Source organism: Castor canadensis, chromosome 13, assembly GCF_047511655.1.
Source record: "Castor canadensis chromosome 13, mCasCan1.hap1v2, whole genome shotgun sequence".
Taxonomy (NCBI): Eukaryota; Metazoa; Chordata; class Mammalia; order Rodentia; family Castoridae; genus Castor; species Castor canadensis.
In genome coordinates this window covers 350,905-373,514 of record NC_133398.1, presented here as the reverse complement: position 1 = coordinate 373,514, position 22,610 = coordinate 350,905, and the positions used below count along the sequence as shown (strand labels likewise).

The window sequence follows — 22,610 nt, the reverse complement described above, 5'->3', positions numbered from 1 at the left end:
ATTCAAAGAACAGACTGAAGGCTGGGCCTCTGTTCTGAGGATGGATCTCAGAGGAATAGGGAATGGGTTGGAAGTGGAATCAGATAAAAAATGAGCAGAACTTCTTGGGAAACCCGGGGTAAAGGCCATCCAGGTCTGTCCCCATTGTTCTTCTTCAGCAGAATCCAACACAACACATCTCCCACTCTTTACTGAAATACTTTTCTCTTGACCTCTGTGAATATGGCATCTGGGAGCTAACCATTGTCCTCCCTTTTCATGTTGGCATTCCAAACTCCTTGTTCAGGAGTTCTGCCATTTGCATAGTCTTGGCAGGAAAGTGGGGAGCATGGCCAGCTAGACCCTCCCTTTTGGAACATGGGAATCTTGAGGAAGGCAGGTCCTGGGTCTAAGGATCTCTCTTCTCACCATGATACCCCTCTCTTTTTGTTAGAGAGAGTCGGATTAGGTTCTGGGTCATTTCCCCAGCTCTAACAACATCTAGCTCTGGCTTCAATTACCATCCACAAAACAGAGTTATCAAATCTTTAGCCTTTGACTCCCCTGCCTGCAGGTACCTAGTTGGTCTGGTGTCTAGGGCACCTGGGTATTGGCACGTCATGGTTCCCACTTCCAAAACAACTTGTATCTAGGCATCTTCTCCACCAAAAAGTGCCTCCTTCACCCACCTCCACATTTAACTAGGCAGCTGGGCCCGAGACATCTCTGGGCCACATGTAGCCCTCTCTCCTAGGCTGTCGTATGGTGACCCTCCTGTGTTGTACTCCTGGGTACAGATGTTCCTAGATTTATGAGTGGTTTACATTCTGATAAAGCCATCATAAGGTAAAAAATGGAAAATACATGTGGACGTGGAGGCTCACACCTGTAATCCTAGCTAATCAGGAGGCAGAGATCAGGAGGATTGTGGTTCCAAGCCAGCCTAGGCAAACACACATCTAGTACAAAGCCTATTACATGAGTGAGTGTGTGTGTGTGTGTGTGTGTGTGTGTGTGTGTGAGTGTGTGTGTGAGTGTGTGTGTGGTGGGACTCAAACCTCGAGACTTGTGCATGCTAGGTAAGCACTTTACCACCGAAGTACATCCCCAGCTCACAAAACTTATTTTGTAATAATGTGTTAAATATCTTATATAATTTATTCAATACTGAACCAAACCTGAAAAACCGAAGCATCGCCTAGGTAGGCTTTAGCATCATATTAAAATGGAACAAGCATTTTAAGTTAAGGATATCTGTATTTAAGCACACACACACATACACACACACACAGAGTTCACGTTCCACAAAGGGACCTTTTTAAAAACGCGAGTCAGAATATGTTCATCCTGGTCTTTGCATCATCGGCACCCCAGCCCCGCGCCCTGCCGCTGGAAGCTTGGTCCTCAGCAGCATCCGACATAACACAGCAGGATGCGCACGGCTCAGCACCGTCTTCCACACACCGCTCCCTCGGGACTCGAACTCCCAGGAAGCGCGTTGCGCGCCGCACGGCGCAGGGATGCAGGGTGCAGTGCTGGGTTGGAGACCGGCACCCCCTGAGCGCCGAGCACCCGGTCCACTCTCCGGGCCCCTCGCGACCTCCTTTCATGTAGGGGCCCGAGGTACGGGAGACCCAGTTTGGGCAGGAGGGAGGCAAAGGGCCCCGCTGGGGCTGAGCTCCGCGAGAAACCAGCGTCCGCGCTCAGAGCGTGTCCTATCCGAGCGCTGGGAAGGGGGAGCCCGCCCGTCCGCCGGGCCCCCGGAGACAGGTGAAGAGTGGGCCGCACCTCCCTCCGGCAGGAGCTCCGGTGTGGCGGGTCGTTCGTTCTAGCAGCCCCAGCACTGCGAGGCCCACGCCGCAGGTAACCTCGGACCGATGTCGGGCAGGGGTGCCGGGCCTGGGGACGGGGTCTGGGGAGGGGCCCGGTCCTTGAGGTAGGGCTCGGGGCGGATGGGCCGGGAGGGGCACAGGTCGGGCGCAGAGCCGGGGCCTGGGGGGCGGAGTCTGGGGAGGGGCCGGGTTCTCGGGCTGGGGGGCGGATCCTCGGGCCGGGGGCGGGCTTCCGAGCGGCGGCCCCGGAGGGCGTCAGTTCGCCGCGCGGGAGGCCGCGGCATGGGGCGGGTGCAGCTCTTCGAGATCCGCCTGAGCCACGGCCGTGCAGTCTACAGCCCCGGGGAGCCGCTGGCCGGGGCCGTGCGCGTGCGCCTGGGGGCGCCGCTGTCATTCCGAGGTGGGCGCGGGGTCGCCTCGGGGGAGGGCGGTGGTGGCGCCCGCACCTTCGGCGGAGCCGGGCTCCCGGAAGTGCGGCAGTTCCCGGACTCCGGGGCTGGGTCCGCGGAGTCTCCGGCGACCCTCGCGGGCTGTAGGAGAGCTGGGCGGGGTCGCAGACCCGGCGGGGTGGGTGGCCGACGGGGGCTAGGGCGGGGCAGGCAGGCTCGGTTGCTCAATCCTTCCTCATCTGCCAATCCTGTTCTCTCCGCCTAGAGGCGGCCAGAGTCCGGGCGAGGGCCTAGCGCCTGCCCACCTTGCCGAGACGGTCTTGACGGTGGACGCACACGGGCCTCCTGCCTTCCTCGTCCAGGTGCCCGGGGTCCGCTGCGCTCCGCACCTGCTGGGCCCTTCCCTGGAACCTAGTGCACGCTCGGCCCTTTACTATCCCCCCGCGTTCCCTCCCCCGCCTTCTCCTCAGGCTCCTGAGCATCCCTCTCCAGACGCATCCCGGCCCGCCGGAATGTGCAGGTTCCCAGCAGGGTCCACCAGGCACCTGCTTGCCTTTCTCCTGAGGCTTGCCCTTTCTGGCAGGGAGGGACCAGCTTGTCTCAGCATTCCCACATCCCAACCCAGTGGGCCTCTGGGAGCTGAGCTTGAGCCCTCTGCTGTTGCGGACATCTGGGACTTTGGGGCTGGGAATCAGGTTGCTGCTGTGCCATTGATAGGGCATTCTGCAGGTGCGGGGCCTCCTCCGCCTGATGAGGTATGGCTGCCTCCAGGGGACAGAACCCTCCGGGTGGGGTGGACAGTGGTCTCTGCCTGGCCCCTGACTTTGAGTGCAAGGTTGTGTGGGTGTCCTTGCCACGTGTTCTCAACCTTTTGCCTCTTGTGAGAGCCACCTGGCTGACCTCTTCCCTCTGGACCTGACCCCTAGGCCTCTGCCTTGTTGGCTGGTGAGGATGGAGAGCCACCATCCTCTTCTTGGCCATCCTGGACCCCAACCTTGACGCAGTTTGAGGCTGTCATGGGTAGGAGGAAGCTGGGTTGTAGGTGCCTTTATCAGGTTCTGGTCTTGTTGAGGTTCCTGGTAATGGCCCTTTTGGAGTTTGGGGCTTGGGTGGGGGCAAATTGGTTATTGCAGGGGTGACAGGTCAGCTCCCCTAGGCACAAGGTAATTGTGAGAGGTAGCAGGAGATTCCAGCTTGACCAAGACCATAAAGCAGGCCTGTGGGCTGGGAGTCACAATGGACCAAAAACAGGCCCTATGGAGAGCGTGTCACCTGGGTTGTTTGTTCTGTTTTCCCTCCCTGTATGGGCTTGGGGTGAGCAGGCAATTGCCAACCACAGTGACAAGATGGGTTAAGTACCTTGGCCTCCCTGTGGCAGATAGAGGTGGGTGAATGAAGAGCTGGCCCGATGCAGCCAAAGAATCCTCAGAGATTGGTCCTAGTTAGTTGTAAAAGTGCCTAGAAATCATAGGCTAGCTGGGCATTGGTGGCTCACACCTGTAATCCCAGCTATTCAGGAGGCAGAAATCAGGATGATCACCATTCGAAGCCAGCCCGGACAAATAGTTCGCCAGACCTATCTCAAAAACCCTTCACAAAATAGGGCTGGTGGAATGGGTCAAGGTATAGGCCCTGAGTTGAAGCCCCAATACTGCAAAAACAAAACAAAACAAAACAAAAAAACCACCATAGGCTGGGGTTGGAGGGTTGATAATGCAGGTTGCTGGAGGGGAGGCGGCATGTATGCAAGGGCCCCCCCCAGCTGTCTGGGACAGGAAAGAAGGACCATAGTTCATTTTCCCCTTCATTCAAAGGATGCTTGTTCAGGTTCTGCTGGACCCAGTAGGTGCAGCAGGGAGGCTCTGCATTCCCCAGGAGGATATCAGCCCTGCCCTTGGGTTCCTAGTCTTGCTCACTGAATACTTATCCAGTGAGTGACAGTGATGGTCAGTGATGATCAGCCAGGCGGATACTGGCTGCCTAAGAGCTGATGCAGAGGAGAGGTGAGGAAGGAACAGTTAGTTTTCTGGTGCCTGTGGCAGGGCCACACTCTATCTTGCCCTTATGGCTCACTGTGTTCCCTCATTATTGGCCAGATGTCTGTCTCCCCACTTGCCTTGGACCAGCTCTGTCCTCATAACACCTGAGAGGTGACCACTCTTCTTACTCTGTGGTACAATTTGGAAGCAGGACAGGTGTAGCTTTAGTGGGAGGATATAGCAAAGACTGGGTTGCCCCCATTTTGTGGGAGCTGGTAGGAGTGGGTCAAGTTGGAGAACTTTTTCTTTCCCTTTCTTTTTTTTGTTTTTGAACTCATGGCTTTGTGTTTGCCAAGCAGTCACTCTACCATTTGAGCCACACCCCCAGTCCAGGAGTGCTTTGGGACCAGGAGAGGGATCAGTGGAGGTCTTCATGGTTAGAGTGCAGGGGTGTATGGGAGGGAGCTGCCGGACAGGTAGGAGTGTCCATGTGGGAAGAAAGTTCCAGAAGTTGCTGTGGAACACAACCCACATCATGATTGTTCCATACCTTCAGTGGTGGGTACCTGTCAGTTTGGTTTCTACCTTTGTTATGGCTCTGAACACTGTCAGGAAGCATTTTTTTTTTTATAACTAGATGGCACCTCACAGTGTGCGCTGTTCTGCAGCCTGCCACTTGGTGCTCTGTGCTGGAGGCTTTGCTAGAACACACCTGCCCAGTCTGTGACCATGCTGCAGGGCACATACATGCTGGTGGGAGTGCTATGCTTGCCTCTAAGAGTAGATTCTTCTGTGTGGGGGAGAAGGGAGAGACTGCTAGGACACTACAAACAAGCAGCTGAAATGTTAAAAACCAGAAGGTGGAGGAAATCAGGGTCTCTAATCAGGTGACTGCCACCAAGCTGCCCAGTCCTGTCATCATAAGCATCTGCAGGCTGGGAAAGAAGGGGAGTCATGCCTGCATGCCTCTCCAGCAGCAAGGAGGCCCTCACTTCTTAGGCGGAAGTGCATCCTGTGCTCCTACCTGCCTGACTCACTGATGTGAGAAGGCCAACACCCGACTGTGGCCACTGGCCTTGACTAGTGAACACTGGCTCCCTGTGGAATTCTCCCAGCCTGACCTGTGACCCTGCTTTGAGGCAAAGGAGCAGGCTCAAGTATTTTGCTGTCTGCAAGCCTTGTGCCTCCACCCTTTCTGCTGTGAGAGTGGGCGAGATAGGACTGGTTCAACTCCTACAGTGGCGGTGCTGGCAAGGTCCTCACAGGAGCCCTGGTGTGTGCAAAATGCCTAGCATTGGGAAGATCACAGAGCCTGGGTCATGCTGACTTGGATACTCTTTGTTTTTCTGGAGTCTGGTGGCTCCATGCTCCTTCTTCTGGTGGTATAGGTGGGGTGCTTGACTGTTTCAGAGAGGCCTAGGCTGATTGCTGTAAGGAGGAGTGCTATGACAGGTTCTTGGTGAAATAGCACGGAACTTGAGGAGGGCTGCTGGGTATCCTGGCACATGCAAGTGAAATCACTGCGTCTGCCCTGAATCAGCTGACAGTTGGTCAGTGTAAGGCGTATCTGGTTTCCTATCTCTTCTCCAACGTGGGTCAAAGTACTTAATATTTCCCATCTGATGGGTTAAAATATAAATCATTGGGTTTTCCCTGATTTCAGGTGAGGATGGATATCTGTTCTACTTATACACTGGTATGTAAAAGTCACTCAAATAACAAACCGCCCCTTAAGTAAATAGCTAAAGCAACCATTTCGTTATAGCATACAACATTTCAGGGTTAGGAATTTGAACAGCTCTGTGTCAGTGACTAGGGGCACCTGACAGCACTTGGGTGGCACCTAGGCTAGGCTGGGACCTCTGTACCCCACTATTCTGAGTGGGGCCCAGTGTCCACAGGGCTGCAGGATTCAGGGGGGATGCACCCTTTCCACAAGGGGGTGTGAAAATACAGTGTCTCAAGCTCCCCCCAACATATTTGCTCTGAGTCTGTTCTTGCCCCTGCCTTCCCCAGGTGTGTTTGCTGGCCTGTAGGTGACTCTGGTGTCCAGATTTCCATGGTAGGAATAGTTGGTGGTCTGGCCTGAGAAGTCATGGCAAAAGGATTCTAAACCAGAGCTGAGGTCTGGGTGATGAGGCTGGGCTGGAAGGGAGGCCAAGAGCCAGTCACTGGCAGTGCCAAGGAGCAGAGAGTAGGCAGCAAGGAACTCCCCACAGGAGTGGGGGATGAGGGCTTGGCAACAGTCAAGGGAGGGGGAGGGATTTGTGTGGAGAGCCACTCGAGGTTGAGGACAAGTCAAAGGCTTATGGGAGGAAGCCCAGTGTTGTGTATGACCCACTGACAGGAGGCCTGGGCCACAGGGCAGGGAGACAGCAGGTTAGGCAGGTGTGGCTGACCCCTGGGCACTTAGGACACCTGTGTTCCTCCTGCCAGATGACTTTGTCACAAAGATGTCAGAGTCTGAGTAATCTTCCCCTCACATGACCCTGTCAAGTCTGGGAGGACCAGGAAGGGTAGAAGTCATGACCCAGCCCTGCAGGAGGGGGTTGGAGCTTTAGGGTGCCTGTCGCTAGTTCCCACCTGACTCTCTCTGGGTCTTCTGTTGTAGTGTGATATTCTTGGGTCAGTTCTCCCTTGTGATCAGCTTCGGCTTGGCCTTGTCCAACCATGGCTGCCTGACCACAGTGGGTTCTGGACACTCCTGCTGGACTGAGGAATCTGAGCTTTGTCTCCAGTGGTCTCTGGTGTGGGCACTCCCACTGGTGAGGGATGATTGAATCATCTCATGGTATAGAAAGTCAGCCTCCTGAGCACTGCTGCCCAGGAAGTCAGGGCCCCGCCTTACAGTGTCAGACTGTTTACCTGCCTGGGCAGGTCTGACCACATTCCTGCAGCAGGAGAACTGGCAGTTAGCTTCCTGGAGCCTAAAGGGGCACTTCCCTGCTAACTGCTTGCAGCACAAATTTGGGTGTCAATGGTGCCCAAGCATCTTCCGTGAGGGCTGGGTTTTCATAGGTTTGGTTAGGACCCAAGATTACCAATTTCGGGAGATAGCCTAGGGTTATTTGAGACAGAAGTGTTCCCTCACTCCCACGGTGGATTGCAGGACAGATGAAACTGCTTGTCAGTTTCCTTGCCAGGCTGGCTCCCTAGGAGTACCCCAAAATGAGGAATGGCCACATTGGGAAGGTGGCAGGCTGCTTGCCACCTAGCTATCCTGGGCCCTGTGAGGGTTGGGCTGCTTGGCCACTGGGTGCTGCCACCTCTGCTTGAATTCCTGTGCTGGGAATAGAGAGTGGCCCAGGCCATCAGCTGGTTGGGGCTCATGCTGTCCTCCTCCTTGCAGCCATCCGGGTGACCTGCACAGGTTCCTGTGGGGTTTCCAACAAGGCCAATGATGGGGCATGGGTGGTGGAGGAAAGCTACTTCAACAGCTCTCTGTCACTGGCTGACAAGGGTGAGTCTAGGAACCAGTCCCCCACCCCTCCAAGCCACAACCCCTGGGATAGCTCTTGCCTGGAGTGGGGCCTGTCTGTCCCCACTCCCTTTCCCACAACTGCCTCTTGGATCCCTGTGCTTGCTCACCCTCCGGTACTGGCTCTGGGTCATGGTGTGACTGTTTCAACCCTGTCCTCCACCCCAAACCTCTCTCTTGTTTGACCCTTTGTCCTTGCCTGGCCCTTTGGCCACAATAGGCCTCCTGAGGCCTGACTGCACCTCCCTCTTGTCTCTACAGGGAGCTTGCCAGCTGGAGAGCACAGTTTTCCCTTCCAGTTCCTGCTTCCCTGTGAGTGGATGGCCTGTGGGAACAGCAACACTGGGAGGGAGGGTTTGCAGGTATCAGGTGCCTGGTACCAGTCTCTGCTATCTCTACAGCCACAGCGCCCACATCCTTCGAGGGACCTTTTGGGAGGATTGTTCACCAGGTCAGGGCCACTATCGACACCCCACGTTTTTCTAAGGATCACAAGTGCAGCCTCGTTTTCTATATCCTGAGCCCCCTGAACCTGAACAGCATCCCAGACATTGAGGTGAGGATGGAACAGGGGCCTCACTGGTGGCCCCCAACCCTCCAGGTGAGGGGAGCCAGGGTCTGGAAGTAGCAGCTCTGGCCTGAGCCAGCTGCTGGTGACCAGAGCAGGCTGAAGTCCTGTCCCAAAGCCACAGGGATCCAGTCTGTGCTGTCTTGATAAACCCTCCCCCTTTCCTCCTTCAAGCAACCCAATGTGGCCTCCACCACCAAGAAGTTCTCCTACAAGCTGGTGAAGACAGGCAGTGTGGTCCTCACTGCTAGCACTGACCTCCGTGGCTACGTGGTGGGGCAGGTGCTGCGGCTGCAGGCTGACATTGAGAACCAGTCAGGCAAGGACACTGGCCCTGTGGTGGCCAGTCTGCTGCAGGTCAGAGCCCACTCCAGTTGCTCATGCCTGTCCCCATGGAACAGCAGAAGATGTGGGTTGCCAACATGCCCAGGCTCACAGGCTGGTCTTTTTTCAGAAAGTGTCCTATAAAGCCAAGCGCTGGATCTACGACATACGGACCATTGCAGAGGTAGAGGGTGCAGGTGTCAAGGCCTGGAGACGTGCTCAATGGCAGGAGCAGATCCTGGTGCCTGCCTTGCCCCAGTCAGCCCTGCCGGGTTGCAGCCTCATACACATTGACTACTATCTGCAGGTTTGGTGTTGCTTGGGGCCGGGTGGCCTGAGGCTGGGTGGCTTTGGCTCTAACTCCTCACCACCCTAATTCTCCCCAGGTCTCCATGAAGGCACCTGAAGCCACCGTGACCCTCCCAGTCTTTGTTGGCAATATTGCTGTGAACCATGCCCCGCTGAGCCCCCTGCCAGGCCCAGGATCACCTCTTGGGGCCTTTTCCCCTGTGGTACCCTCTGCGCCACCTGAGGAGGCTGAGGCTGTGGCTGGTGCCTCCCATCTCTCAAACCCAGTCTCTCTCTCTACCAAGAGCCACTCCCAGCAGCAGCCATTGTCTGCTGCCTTGGGTTCTGTGCCTGTTGCCCCTGAGTCCTGTGCTCAGGATGGCATCCTTGCTCCCCACTCCCTGCACCCTCCTTTGTGCGTCTCTACAGGTGCTACTGTCCCCTACTTTGCAGAGGGCTCCGGGGGTCCAGTGCCCACCACTAGCACCTTGATCCTGCCCCCAGAGTACAGCTCATGGGGCTACCCTTATGGTGAGTAGAAATGACAGGCCCTGGGGAGGAGGGGAAGACTGCTACCAGGCTCTTGCAGAACCCTCTGTTTCCCCACAGAGGCCCCACCGTCCTATGAGCAGAGCTGTGGTGGCGGTACTGATGCTGGCCTGACCCTCGAGAGCTGACCCTTGAGAGCTGACCCTATGCTGCCTTCTCCGGCGGGCCTGGCCTCTGCCCTGGGATGGGGCACCCAGGGCCTCGTGCCTTTGCTGTGGCCCGGCCACTCAGGATCAGGACCCGCAGCTGCCGGGATCACCTCCCCTGCAGACCAACCTCTCCCAGCTTCTTGGAGCCAGCCCTCTTCTCCCAGGGCTTGGGTGGGGGCGGCAGGGAACTGGGACCTGGAGAGACTGTAAATAAAGCGCTTTATTTGTAGAGTTGGGCAGAGGCCAGCGGGCTAGCCCTCCAAGCTTGACTTGGGCGGACCCTGTGGGGTGCTCATCCTGGCCTCACAATGTGGTCGTCAGACACGCCTCCAAGTGCTCCTCCCCACGACTCCCTCCCCTTGGTCTGCCCCACCCATGTAGGTCACAGCTCTGCTTACTAAGGCTCTGCTGTTTGGTGGTACCTTCCTCACCGCCTTCCCCTCAGCTCCTCTCCTGGGATGCCTGGGTGGAGCTGTGCTGACCTCTCCCTGGTCAGCTTATGGACGTGCCCTGGGAGCCAACCAGTGCACCTGGAGCCCTGGAGTCCTGTTTCATTTCATAGCACACTCTGGCTTGTCGGCCTGCTTCCATCTTTCCAGGCAGTGCAATTTGGATGTCCTGCCCCCGAGGAAATTCATGGGGAGAGGCTTGCCAGGTCCCTGCTTGCAGCAGAATCGTCTCCCATTAGGACTGGGGTCAGTGCCAGTGTTGTCCCTCCCTGCCTACTCAGGCCAAGCACACAAGCCTGAGGGAACTAGGACAAGATAGAAAGGCAGGGTTCTGTGAGCAGCATTTCCCAGAGGGGTACCCTGCTGACGCCCTAGTGTAGTCACGAAGGAGGGTCCAGGAGCAAGCACTTGACCACCATCCTGCACTGGCAAGGTGCACACTGGAGGTGGTTAAGGTACAGGTGGCCAAATACCATCTCACGTGGACGGGCGACTATGCTGTGTGACTGCCACTTTGGCTGTGTATGTAACCAGTTCACTGACTCTTTGGGGACAAATCACATGTCCCCTTCCTCTGCACGAGAGAAGGGCAGACCCAGGGCTATGCACATGCAGTATTACCATACTGTGGTTTCTACCCTGAGCCTGAGGTTGCTGTCCACTCTTTACAATACCCAGTCTACGAGGCCTTCGCTCCAGCATCGAAGGGGCAGATTGGAAGTGGGTGGTGTCTTGCACACACACCATTGGCTACCCCTTCCTTGACTTGGCAACATGCTCTTTCATCAGGCAACTACAAACCTGGCTAGCATTTTACTCTGTGGAACAAGGGAAAGATGAATATTGGAGAAAAGCAGAATGTAGGCTGCGGGTGTGATAGTCTGTAAACACCTTCTCGAAGCAGTGCAGCCTCATGGTTGAAAGGAAAACTTGATGGGCTTGGAATCCCTCCTCCTCTGGAGCACAGCATAACCTTTGCAGGCACTCAGCTCCCTTATTTCAGTTTACTCACTTATAAAATGTGGATGGGACCAGGTGCCGATGGATCACGCCTGCAATCCTAGCTATTCAGGAGTCAGATCAGGAGGATTGAGGTTCGAAGCCAGCCTCAGGTAAATAGAGACCCTATCTCGAAAAAACCCATCACAATAAAGAGCTGGAGAAATGGCTCAAGTGGTAAGAGTACCTCCATAGCAAGTGTGAGGCCCTGAGTTCAAACCCCAGTACCACCAAGAATAAATAAAATGTGGATGGGAGCAGGGTGTGCTGATGCATGCTTATAGTGTGTCAGCTATCGGGACAAAGCTCCTGATACAATCCGTTGTCCAATTTAAAAACAGAACCAAGATGGGAACCAATGGCTCACACCTGTAATCCTAGCTACTTGGGAAGCTGAGATCTGAAGGATTGCAAATTGAGGCCAGCCTGGACAAATAGTTTGAGAGACTCCATCGCCAAAACAACCAGACCAAAATGGACTGGAGGTGTGGCTCAAGTGATAGAGAGCCTGCTTTGTAAGCATGAAGTCCTGAGTTCAAACCCCAGTGCCACTTAAAAAAAAGGCAAAAAAACCAAAATACCAAAAAAAAAAAAACACAAAAGAAGATTCTGGCTGGCAAATGAAAGTGGGAATGGAAGGGCTGCCTATAACCTACTTCTGACATGTTCATTAACATATTTACCTGGTAAAGGGTTTCCTCCCATGCTTTAATTCCTTCACATACTCATTTAACAAATACTTATTTTGTCTTCTATATGCCAGAAGTATTGTTCTAGGCACTAGGGCACACAGTGAACTTCCATCTTAGTGGGAAGACAAAATGTGCCAAGTAAGGGTGTAGGAGAGACAGATGATACACAAGGCTATGGAGCAAAATAAAGCAAGAAAGACAGGTGAAGAGTGGGAAGGAGGAGAGAGAAGTCTTCTCTGAAGAGATGATATTTAAGACATAAGGACCGTAAAGCAAGTTATACAGATATCTGAGATAAGAGGTTTCATGGAGGGACAGACAAGACCCCAAGTCACATGTGGAGATGGAGAGGTGGGTGTGAAGGAAGGTGGGTCAGGCTGGGCCATGCAGGCCACAGAGGACTGTAGACTGACTACTCCTGTACCTTCTAGGAGGGTTCAAGTCCCCAACCAGCCATAAGCTTGTTTAGCCTTTGACAGAGTAGTTCAACTGCCATGAGGAAACCTGGGATGGCACTCAGGGCTGTCCATTTCCTCTTATCTGTGTGTATCCACAGTGCCAGACTTAGCAGAGTCATCTTCTAAAGTCTGTCTCCCATGAGACTGAGTCCAAACTGGTGGTAGAGACTCAAGGCTTCCTTAGTTCTTGTCAGTGAGAACCTCAATTTCACTCTGCTTTTTCCCTCAAGTCCTGGGACTGAAATAGGTCTGGGCCAAAGAGAGCAGATAGCCTTAAGGTGGTTCATGTGGTGCTAAGCACTCTGTCCAGAGGGCTGCCTGGTCCACAGGAAAGGCCTCAGGCTGTACTTAGCATGTACCTGGAGAGCACAGATTCTACCTGGAGCACCCCCAGGCAGCATCTCCGCATGTGGGGAACCTCCCCCATCAGGACACCTTTTCCCACTGGGACAAAGCCTCTGGCCAGACACACCTTCCCAGCCAGAGTATCCATTCCTGATCAGAGCTCCTGTCCTAACCAGGATACTTCCCAACCAGAGCACGCCTTCCTGTTGGAATAGCCTCCTCCTACAGCTGGAGTTTCCTCCCAGTGGCATAGCCCCACTAACTGTACACTCTTCCAACAATATATGGGCACATTTCCTACCAGAACACCCCATAAGGACGGACATGCCCCTAACTGGGATTCCCTCCTCTCAGCAGGGCCATTCCTAACCAAGGGACACCCCTTCCTGGAGCCTTCCTCTAACCAGAGCACTTTTCTCTGTCGGCATACTCCATAAACAGAGAACCCCTTAGCTGGGATCTCCCAGTCCAGGCATCCTCCAGGACACAATGCAGGGTGTCTGCCTTCTGTGAAAGCCAAGGAAATCAAAATGTATCTGGGGTTAGAGGTCAGGATTCAAAGCCTTGGGTTCTTCACTCCACGAGAATGCCAATTTAGAACAACTGAATATAGCCGTCCCCTCATCAGCAGGGGGTATGTCCTAAAAACTACAGTGGATGCCCCAAGCTGCACATAGTTTCTCTCTCTCTCTCTCTCTCTCTCTATATATATATAGATACGATAGTTTGATTTATAAATTAGGCACAGGAAGAGATTGACAACACTGATAACAAAGTAGAACAACTATAACAAGATATTGTAATAAAATTATGTGAATGTGGCCTTCCTTATTCTTGAACTATCTTATTGTTCTGTGCTCACCCTTATGGTGATGCAAAAAGATGTTGTAATGCTAATGTGAAAAGATGAGCTAGGTGAATGATGTGGGACTAGACTACTATTGACCTGATCTTAGGAGAAACAGCTGCTTTAGATGATCCTAGTCCACTGTGCCATGACAATGTCAGTTTCGATGTCAGGAGAAGATGAGGTAAATATCTGGGGATGCTTGTTTACTGAAATCTTTTAGAATTTTTTTTTTTTTTTGCAGTACTAGGGTTTGAACTCAGGGCCTACACCCTGAGCCACTCCACGAGCCCTTTTTTGTGATGAATTTTTTGAGATACGGTCTGTGAATGATTTGTCCCAGGGTTGTCTTCAAACCCTGATCCTCCTGCTCCCTGTCCCTCAAGTAGCTAGGATTATAGGCATGAGCCTGTATCTTTTTCACTTATCAAAGTCTTGCAGCAGAGGTGTGTGACGATATAGATGACTTTATTCTTTTTAAACTTTTTTTTTTCTCAAGACAGGGTCTCTTTATTTAGCCAGGCTGGCCTAGAACTTACAATCCTCCTGCCTCAGTCTCCTAAGTGCTGAGATTACAGCTTTGCAACACCATGCCTGGCCACACAGGTGACTTTAATGCTGCGTTCCATCTGAGGATCGTGTCCCGTAATTTTGTTCTTTAATGGTCTGTACAATTTGAAACACTGCACCAGAATTCGGTAATGTCCACATTTCTGGTTCTGCTTCAGTTTCTCTGTCTTCCTCTACAGATGACTTAAGCTCTTCCTTAAGAGCAGTTTCTTCATCAGTAGCAGCCTTTGTGGTAATTTTTATGTTTTTTTAGTCTTGAATCTGTGTAACAATTCCTCACTTGGACTGAATGGCTTGGCACTCCTGGTTTCAGGGGCTTCCTTGCAGAAGTCTTCATGTCTTAATGAAGCTTAATGCTTTCTTACACAACACGCGGTTCTGTTCATTTTCTTCTACACAGAAATTGAGTTCCTTTTTCATCCATTCCTTCCTTCCTTTCTCCCCTCCTTCCAGTAGTGGGTTTGAACTCAAGGCCTCAGTTGTACCACTTGAGCATGGCCCCTGTCCAGCCCAGCCGAGCATTTTCCATCTTGACACTTACCACACATCGTAGCTGCAACTTTCGCAGTGTGAGGTATTCCAGCAGAACCAGCAACAATTGTTTTCCTTATTCCAAATTTCACGGAAGATGCGTTCTTACTGTGACTCTTAGCAACCTCAGCATACGACGCTTTACTTTCCTCATTAAGTTGGGAGCTCCCACCTGCTTTTAACATATCTCTTCGAGAATCGCCAGGATCACCACTCTTGCGCTTTGGGGCGCTTATTAAGAAGTCGAACATGGGTTACTGGAGCGAGCTCTGAGGTTCCACTTCCGCTGTGTTACGCTCGCCGGGGGACGAAGGCCAACAAGTGGGTACACCGCACATGCAGCGTGGACACGCCGGAGAAAGGGAGGACCCACACCCTGGCGGAACCAAGCAGCGACAGCTGCTCAGAGAGGCGCGCAGTTTAAAACCTGAGATTAGGGGCGTATTTTACACAGGCCTGACCGGTTCAATCCCCAGTGCCGCAAAAAAATAAAACAAAAATAAAGGAGAGTTTTTGGGTTGCAGGTAAGAGAAAGGGAATTAAGTACAACCGCGGATGTCGGAAACGACGGTATTTGTTGATGATGGGAGACCACCCTCCAGCCACCGCCAGCACGCTGGAAAACATCTTCTCCCGCGAGACCTCAGCTCCAGCGTTCCGAGGACCTGCGGCTCCAGGCCGGTCTGTAGTGCGCAGGCGCCCCACGGTCCCGGTCTCAGCGCGCAGGCGCCGCACGGTTCGGACTCGGTGCGCAAGCTCGAGCGCGTGCGCAGGCGCAAGAGCGGGCGGCCAGCCCCGCCCCGGCCCTAGGCCGCGAGGCGCGGGCGGGGCGATGGCGCGCGGGAGGGGCGGGGCCACGCTGCGGGCCCGGGCCATGGCCGCCGCCGATGCTGAGGTGAGGCGCGGGGCTGGCGGGCGGCGCGGGGGCGACGGGCGGCGGCGGCTGCGGCGCGGGGGCGGAGAGCCGAGCGGGCCGCGGGCAGCGGACGGGGTGGGGCCGTGCGCTCTCTCCACTTCATACCAGGCCGCGCCGAGGCCGGCGTCCGGCCCGCGCTCCGCGGGCGCGCTTTGTGCGCGGCGGCCCGGGCGGCGGCGGCGGCGGCGGCGGCGGCGGCAGCGGCGGCTATGCGGGGGGCGGTGGGCGGCCGCGAACCCGCGCCCCGCCGCCGGCGAGCCTGACTGCGGGCTTGTCGGCCCGTGCCGGGAGGTCGGGTGGCGGAGACAAAGGCAAAGTCGGGCCGGCCAACTTGGGGCCGCGGAGGCGAGGCCGGCCTGCTCCCGCTGCCCCGCGCCGTGACCTTTCACTCGGAGCCGGAGCGTGGCACCATCTTTAAGGAAAAGTTGCCCGGTCCCGGCGCGCCTCTGGGCGCATAAAGCCGCTACAGCCCGGCGACCGCGGGCGGGTCGCCGCTCGAGGGGCGCTTGCCGCTCCAAGTTTATCTGCACACAGCCGGCGTTAAAGGGCTCGGGGACGGCGAGTTCGCATTCTTTTGTTCGGGGTGGTGGCCCTCGCCTGGCCCATTCTGAGGATAGTTTGTTTCCTGCTTTGGGGCGGTGCAGACGTTCCACTCCGCGGGGTGGACCGCTGGTCCCCCCGCCCCCATCCCGCGGGCAACGCGAGCCGGAGGCGGGGGCCGAGGCTCGCACCAGCGCTGTGCTCGCAGGGCCGAAGTAGGGCCGGCTGGAGGAAAGTGATAACCTAGCAGTTCTCCGAAATTAGCCTCGGGAGCAGGGAGCTGCTGTTGGGACTTCTAAACCTCAGAAAGTCAAGGTGCAGTGAGGGGCTGGCAGAAGTTCTGGTGCATAGGCTTAACGGTATTTTTCTTCTCGGGGGATGTTTGTCGCGGTTCTTTATTTTTTTCTTAGTATTTTTGGGGGTGTTGATGTAAGTAAGCCGGCAAGATGCAGGGTTTTTTTTCAGGTTGAGTGCAAGGAGTGTTTGCTGAGTACCAGCAACTTTCAAGTACTGAGTTAGGCTCTGGGAACAAAAATGTACACGAGAACGTACCAACTCACTTCCAGGCTTGTAGGGGAGAAGATAGATAGTGGTTAATGCTATTTATTGAGCTTCTGCTGTATCCCAGGCCTAGTGCAAGCCCTTTAGAGAACTTACCTCATTTAGTTTTCTCTGCCTTGTGCATCAGGGACTGTTCCCTACTTAGTACACAAGGAAAACCTTGTTTGATGCCAGGCCCATAGTAGGTGTTTAATAAACGATGGAAGAAACTGGGTATGATGGTTCACTTCTGTAATCCCAGCATTGAAGAGGCTGAGTCGGGAGGATTGTTAGTTGTAGGTCCGTCTGGGGAACCTAGGGAGACTTAGTCTCAAACTCCCCTCCCCCCAAACAAAGATGGAGGTCTGAATGGCTCTGATAACTGATTCCACAGGCAGCCTCACATAGAGGGCTTGATAGAGCCAGTGATGATAGCCTGTGTTTATTGAGCCTGTGCTTGGGCCTAACCCTGTGGTAGAGCTTTGTATGAAATTACTCATATAATTCTGACAACAGTCTTAGGAAGAAGGTTATGTTACATCCCTATGTGCAGATGAGGAAACAGGCACAGTGAAGCCCAGGGATTACATAGCTTGTAACTGAGAAGATGAAGATGCAGGTGGTTTGGCTACAGAGCCAATGCTTGCTGCACATGGTGACATACGGGTGGTGGTCATTTGATTTATGATTCTTAGTGCTTTTAATGGAAGTACCTGTGAGGGTTGACAGGCCCCCTTGTCTGCAGTGCAGTATGGCTGGCCCCTTGGAAGTGTTTGGGCATGGGATGCTTGTTGCCACTGAATCTGGGAGTGGTTACTGGTGAGGGTTCACTAATTGCCCAATGATTAACCCAGCAAAACTGACATTTGAAACTTATCTAACTGCATATCTGTTCTTTTTTTTCCCCTTGACCTACAAAGATGGTCAACACATTTTCACACTGAGAACTACTAAAGTAGTGGAATGCATCCCCCATTTTGTAGATAGTAACTGGAACTTCACTCCTGGGGTTTGATCCTGTGTCCAGGGTCGCTGAGGATTGGAGACCAGCGTGGTGCACAAGGCTTTTGTCCCAGGGAAATGCCATCTTTCTGCAGGAGGGCCTTTCCAATCAGTTTTGTACTTGTTTAGAAGGGTGGCTGTTACGTTTTCTGTTCCTTTAATATTTTTTCCTTTTTAAAACAACATACACACATTAACATAATTAAAGCAGTCAATTAGTGCTGAAAGACAAAAGTGCTTTCCTCTCCTCTCCTGCCTTTCTAGAGAGGCAGAAGCTACTTGCACCTCTTAAGCATTTACTTCATATTTTTAAATAGGCATTTGTGTTTTTCTTCCTTCTTTCCTTCCTTCTTGCCTTCCTTCCTTCCTTCCTTCCTGCCTGCCTGCCTGCCTTCCTGCCTTCCTTCCTTCCTTCCTTCCTTCCTTCCTTCCTTCCTTCTTGCCTTCCTGCCTTCCTTCCTTCCCTTCCCTTCCCTTCCCTTCCTTTCCTTTCCTTTCTTTTTTTGGGAAAAGATCTCCATATGTAGTGTAGTCCAGACTGGTCTGGAACCAGAGATCCTTGTGCCTCAGTATCCCAGGGCTAGGATTACAGGCAAACACCACTATGCCCATTTTGTCATATGTTTATTAACCAACTTTGAGGATTATCTGTGGACTTCCACTAATGGTAGATGAAGAGTTTAGTTTAACTCTTTAATTCTTTTTTTACCCTGCTCTAGTCAGAATGGGCATGTTGGTCTGGTGCATAACATTGTCCTGGGAACTTTGCCCACCTTTTTTTTTTTTTTTTTTTTTGCAATACTGGGGTTTGAACTCAGGGCCTACTCCTTGAACCACTCTGCTAGCCCTTTTGTGTGATTTTTTGTTTGTTTGTTTGAGATAGGATCTCACCAACTATTTGCCTGAGCTGGGTTTGAACTGTGATCCTCCTGATCTCACCTCCTGAGTAATTAGGATTACAGGTGTGAGCCACCAGCACATGGCTGCCCACCTTTCTTGCATCTCAGGTTCTCTCTCTCTCTCTCCCTTATGGTGGTGGAACATATTCTTCAGTAGCTTCAAGAAAGGGGCAATAGGAGGCAAACTCTGGGGGCTTGCATGTTTGAAAATGTAGTCTATTACCACACTTGAAGAAAAAATTTAGCTAGGCATGGAATTCCGGTTGGAAGTCATTTTGAAGGATGTATATATGTATATGTGTGTATGTGTGTATGCATACCTCTGTGTGTGTATATATAAATTTTTTTAGAGGGAGTGGAGTACCATGCTTTCAATGTATGTCCAGGATCACTGGGAATTAGAGGCCAGCATGCTGTGCAAGGCTTTTGTCCCAGCAAAATGTCATGAATGCTAAGCAAGTGCTTTATCCCTGGACTGCACTCCAGCCCCCTGGAAGTCGTTTTGAAGTCATGGCTCCAATATCTTCTGTTGTTTCCATTGAGAAGTCCAGTTTCATTCTTGGAACTTTGTGTTATTCTACTGTCAAACTTTTAGGATCATTGAGCCCTTGATTTTCCTGATATTTTCATTATATATTTTCTGATATTTTCATTATAGGATTTTTTTGTTTTTTTTTTTTTCTGGTGGGACTGGGGTTTGAACTCAGGATTCCGAGCTCACAAATCAGGCACTCTACAGTTTGAGCCACACCTCCAGCCTATTTTTGCTCTGGTTATTTTGTTTGTTGGCAGCAGTGGGGTTTGAACTCAGGGCATCATCACTTGCTAGCCAGGTGTTCTACCAGCCCTTTTGTGTTGGGTATTTTTGAGATAGGGTCTCTCAAACTATTTGACCTGGGTTGGATTCGGACCACAATCTTTATGATCTCTGCTTCCTGAGTAGCTAGGATTACAGGTGTGAGCCACCGTTGCCCAGCCTGCTCTGATTATTTTAGAGATGGAGTCTCTTGAACTATTTGCCTAGGCTGGCCTTGAATCTTGATCCTCTTGATCTCAGCCTCAAGTGGCTAGGATTAGAGATACAAGCCACTATTATAATAGGAAAATTTTTTTACAGTATGTTTGAGACAATTTATTCTGTATTGTCTCTGTGCTTGCCTTTTCCAATTCCTTTAGTTGAATATAGGACTGTATGGGTCTTGAGTTTTGAATTTTTTTTTCCTTGTCATATCTTAGTTTTGTTTACTTTTTAGGAACATTATTGGCTGTTTTCCAAGTCTTTTACTGATATTTTTGTGGTTTTTTTTTTGCGGTACTGGGACTTGAACTCAGGGTCTTCACCTTGAGCCACTCTACCAGCCCTATTTTTATGAAGGGTTTTTTGAGATAGGGTCTCTTGAACTATTTGCCCAGGCTAGCTTCGAATCTCGATCCCCCTGATCTCTGTCTCCTGAAGGATTACAGACGTGAGCCACCAGTGCCCAGCTGGTTTGTTTGTTTGTTTGTTTGTTTGTTTTCAGTATCTCTTGTTTTATGTAGATAACATTTTATTTCTCTTGATTTCAGCAAAAGTTTTAAAATTACAGTTTTTAGAAAACTGTGAAGTTATTTTAAAAATTAATTTTGTATCCTGTATTTTTTTTTGTTTCCCCTGAATTTATTTGATCTTTCTTTCATGATGGAAACCTTCAATTGTGTGGCGATCTTTGGCCTTTAGTCACCTTTAGGAATAGAGTACTAAACTTGGAAAGCCAAGTGTTTAGGGGCTCGTTTACGTGTTCTCTAGGATCGATTGTTTTTTTGAGTAGGATTCATCAGTCTTTTGCTTTATTGGTACAAATGCTCCTCAACTCATGTTGGAATTTATATGCCAGTAAACCCATTGTGAAGGGAAAAATACTGTAAGTTGAAAATGCATTTTAATATATCTAGCCTACTGAACATCCTAGTATAGCAACAGTACATTGTAGCAATATACATTGTAGCTTATGTATTATTTTCCCTTATGATTTCCTGGGCTTGCTGGTACTGTCCAACTTTTCATGAGTATTGAACTGAATGTTGTTATTGGTCCTGGAAAAGATCAAAATTTCTATTAAATGCCTATAGTCTTTGCATCATGGTAAAATTGAGAAATTCAAGGTGAATCATTATAATTTGCGAACCATCTGCATGAGCCCTATGTTCTGGTGCTAGGTTAAAGGTACGGGAAGAAGAGGATTTTCTTCTCTGTCAGAAGGTAACCTTTTCCCTGTTTTCTTTGGAATAGTTCACTCTGACCTGCTGCTCCCAAGTGGTGCATTTCTGGTGGAGTTTTTTGTGGGGGGAGAGGGGGAGTGGCTCAAACTCCAGTCTTTTGTGGCTGCAGAAGAGGGAGACTTGTGTTCTTATGTAGGGTTTTATAGTCACTCCCCTTGGAGGCTGCAGGCATCTCTCCATCTTCTGAGCTTTTAAGTGGTTCTTTGGGGTTCTGCTTGTCAGCAGTAACCCCCTTATTTAAATTTCTCCTTCCTCTGTTCTATGGAGTGGTTTAGTTTTCTTTTAACTTCCTATTCATATTTTGTATAGGGACTTTAAATGTCTCCTACATGGAGTTTTCATTGTTTTTTCCTGTTGGCATTGGTTGATTTTTGGTAAGAAAAGGGGGAGAATCAAGCATTTGCTATAAATCTTGAGAAGTAGGTTTTTACCTGCACAAGTGACTTGTGTACCACAGGGCTGCCTGTCTGGAAGTCTCATTGTGTGGTCTGTGGGAGGACAACTTGGAGTCCTTAAACAGGCTAGCAGGGGTGATGCTTGTCCCTCATCCCTAACACCCATAGGACACCCATGGGTAGCTTGGTTGTTTGAGTCTACATGTGGTCTGTGCTAGAGTGGGGGGTTAGAGTCCTGGGTTCCTGCTTCTGCCTTCTGTAATATACAGTTTCATTTGACCACATTTTATCGAGTTTGTCTTTGAAAATAGTTTAGCTTGTAAGAGCCATATTTTGGGTTTTCTTTTTGGGAATTGTGTGTTCTTTATCATCTTATTGGATTTACCACGTTTGATGGATGCTCTGTCCTAAAGTGAGGGAGGGGCAGTTCTTAACTTCCTTGCTTACTTAGCTGAACCATGTAGGGGATAGTTGTGAGGTAATTTGGCCTGCAGCAGTTTCAGTTCCAGAACTGAGAAATCCTGTACTTACTGTTTTATTTATTTTCAAAATTATGACTATAATTGATTTTTTTTTTTTGGAGGTCAGATCATTTTATTGAGAGGTTTGGATGTGGGAAGGAGTTGAAAATGTGCTGAAGAGGACAATGAAGTCTGACGGCCTTGGCAAGGCAGGATTTTCCTGGCCTTGCTGTCCTGAAAACTATTTTTTGAGACAGGGTCTTCTTTGTAGCCTGGGCTGGCCTAGAACTCACTTTGTAGAACAGGCTGGCCTTAAAAATGTGACCCTCTTGCCTCAGCGTTCAAGTGCTGGGATTGCAAGCGTGTACCATCACACCTGACTCTTTTTATTTCACTTTTAAATTTTATTAAAAAATACAGCTCTACACTGAGATACATCCCCAGCCTTGTTTTGTTTTTGTTTAACTATTAGTATTTTCATATATTTAAGCTAAAATCTCTTTGAAGAGTTTGGATTTTGAAAACAAAAGCTGGAGTGATTTCTTTAACTCTTTGGAGGTACCATTTACTTTTTTTTTTTTTATGGTACTGGGAATTGAGTTGGGTCTCACCCAGTACTGGTGTTTTGGGAAAGCAGTCACTTTCCCAGTAACATCACTGTCAGTTGGTATTTGTTTTTGGAAAAGTTTTTGAATTGCTTTCTCAGTTCCACTCCCCTTTTCTCCCCCTCCTGTTGCTGTGGATGGATAGAAACCAGGGCCTTACTCTCAAGCTAGGAAGGTGCACTACTATTGTGCCACACCCGTAGCCCTGTAATCCATTTTTAATGGATTTAGTGGGTGAACATTGAGCACAGTGGGCTGTTTGAAATATCTCTTCTCAGGGGTTGATCAGGATTTACTTATTTATTGAGAACAGGGTCTCAATATGTAGACCAGCTGGCCTTGAATTTGGCTGTGTAACCCAGGCTGGCCTCAACTTGTGATCTTCCAGCCTCAGCCTCCCAAGTAGCTGGGTTACAGGTGTGCACCGACCGCTATGCCTGGCTGACTATTTTGTTGGGTATTTATCATTTTTGTAATTAAGAGATTAATAAGCATTCTGAATTAGTTAATTTATGAGACAGGTTTTGCTGTATAGTTCAGGCTGACCTCAAATTCACAATCCTTTTA

General features: G+C 51.1%; 2 protein-coding genes across 9 annotated transcripts in view; both read left to right on the top strand.

Annotated features, from left to right (window-relative positions):
* Window positions 1–2,039: 2,039 nt before the first annotated feature.
* On the top strand, window positions 2,040–9,766 carry Arrdc1 (arrestin domain containing 1). 2 transcript variants are annotated; one of them, XM_020167587.2, is made up of 8 exons: window positions 2,040–2,211; window positions 7,529–7,639; window positions 7,919–7,969; window positions 8,059–8,213; window positions 8,400–8,582; window positions 8,680–8,856; window positions 8,936–9,368; window positions 9,447–9,766. In XM_020167587.2, exons 1-8 carry the CDS (start codon window positions 2,094–2,096, stop codon window positions 9,512–9,514), a joined length of 1,296 nt encoding a protein of 431 aa, XP_020023176.1. In that variant the 5' UTR covers window positions 2,040–2,093; the 3' UTR covers window positions 9,515–9,766. The 2 variants fall into 2 exon arrangements, with proteins under 2 accessions (XP_020023176.1, XP_020023177.1); XM_020167588.2 differs by lacking the exon at window positions 7,529–7,639.
* A 5,475-nt stretch (window positions 9,767–15,241) lies between these two features.
* Window positions 15,242–22,610, top strand: part of Ehmt1 (euchromatic histone lysine methyltransferase 1) — a 155,186-nt gene continuing 147,817 nt past the window's right edge. For 4 of the 7 annotated variants that reach the window (XM_074052703.1, XM_074052697.1, XM_074052702.1 and 1 more), the window contains exon 1: window positions 15,242–15,321. In XM_074052703.1, the coding sequence (XP_073908804.1) occupies window positions 15,259–15,321 (63 nt within the window). In that variant the 5' untranslated portion in view covers window positions 15,242–15,258. The remainder of the gene's footprint in view (window positions 15,322–22,610) is intronic. The other 3 variants (XM_074052696.1, XM_074052699.1, XM_074052700.1) reach the window with 3 other exon arrangements.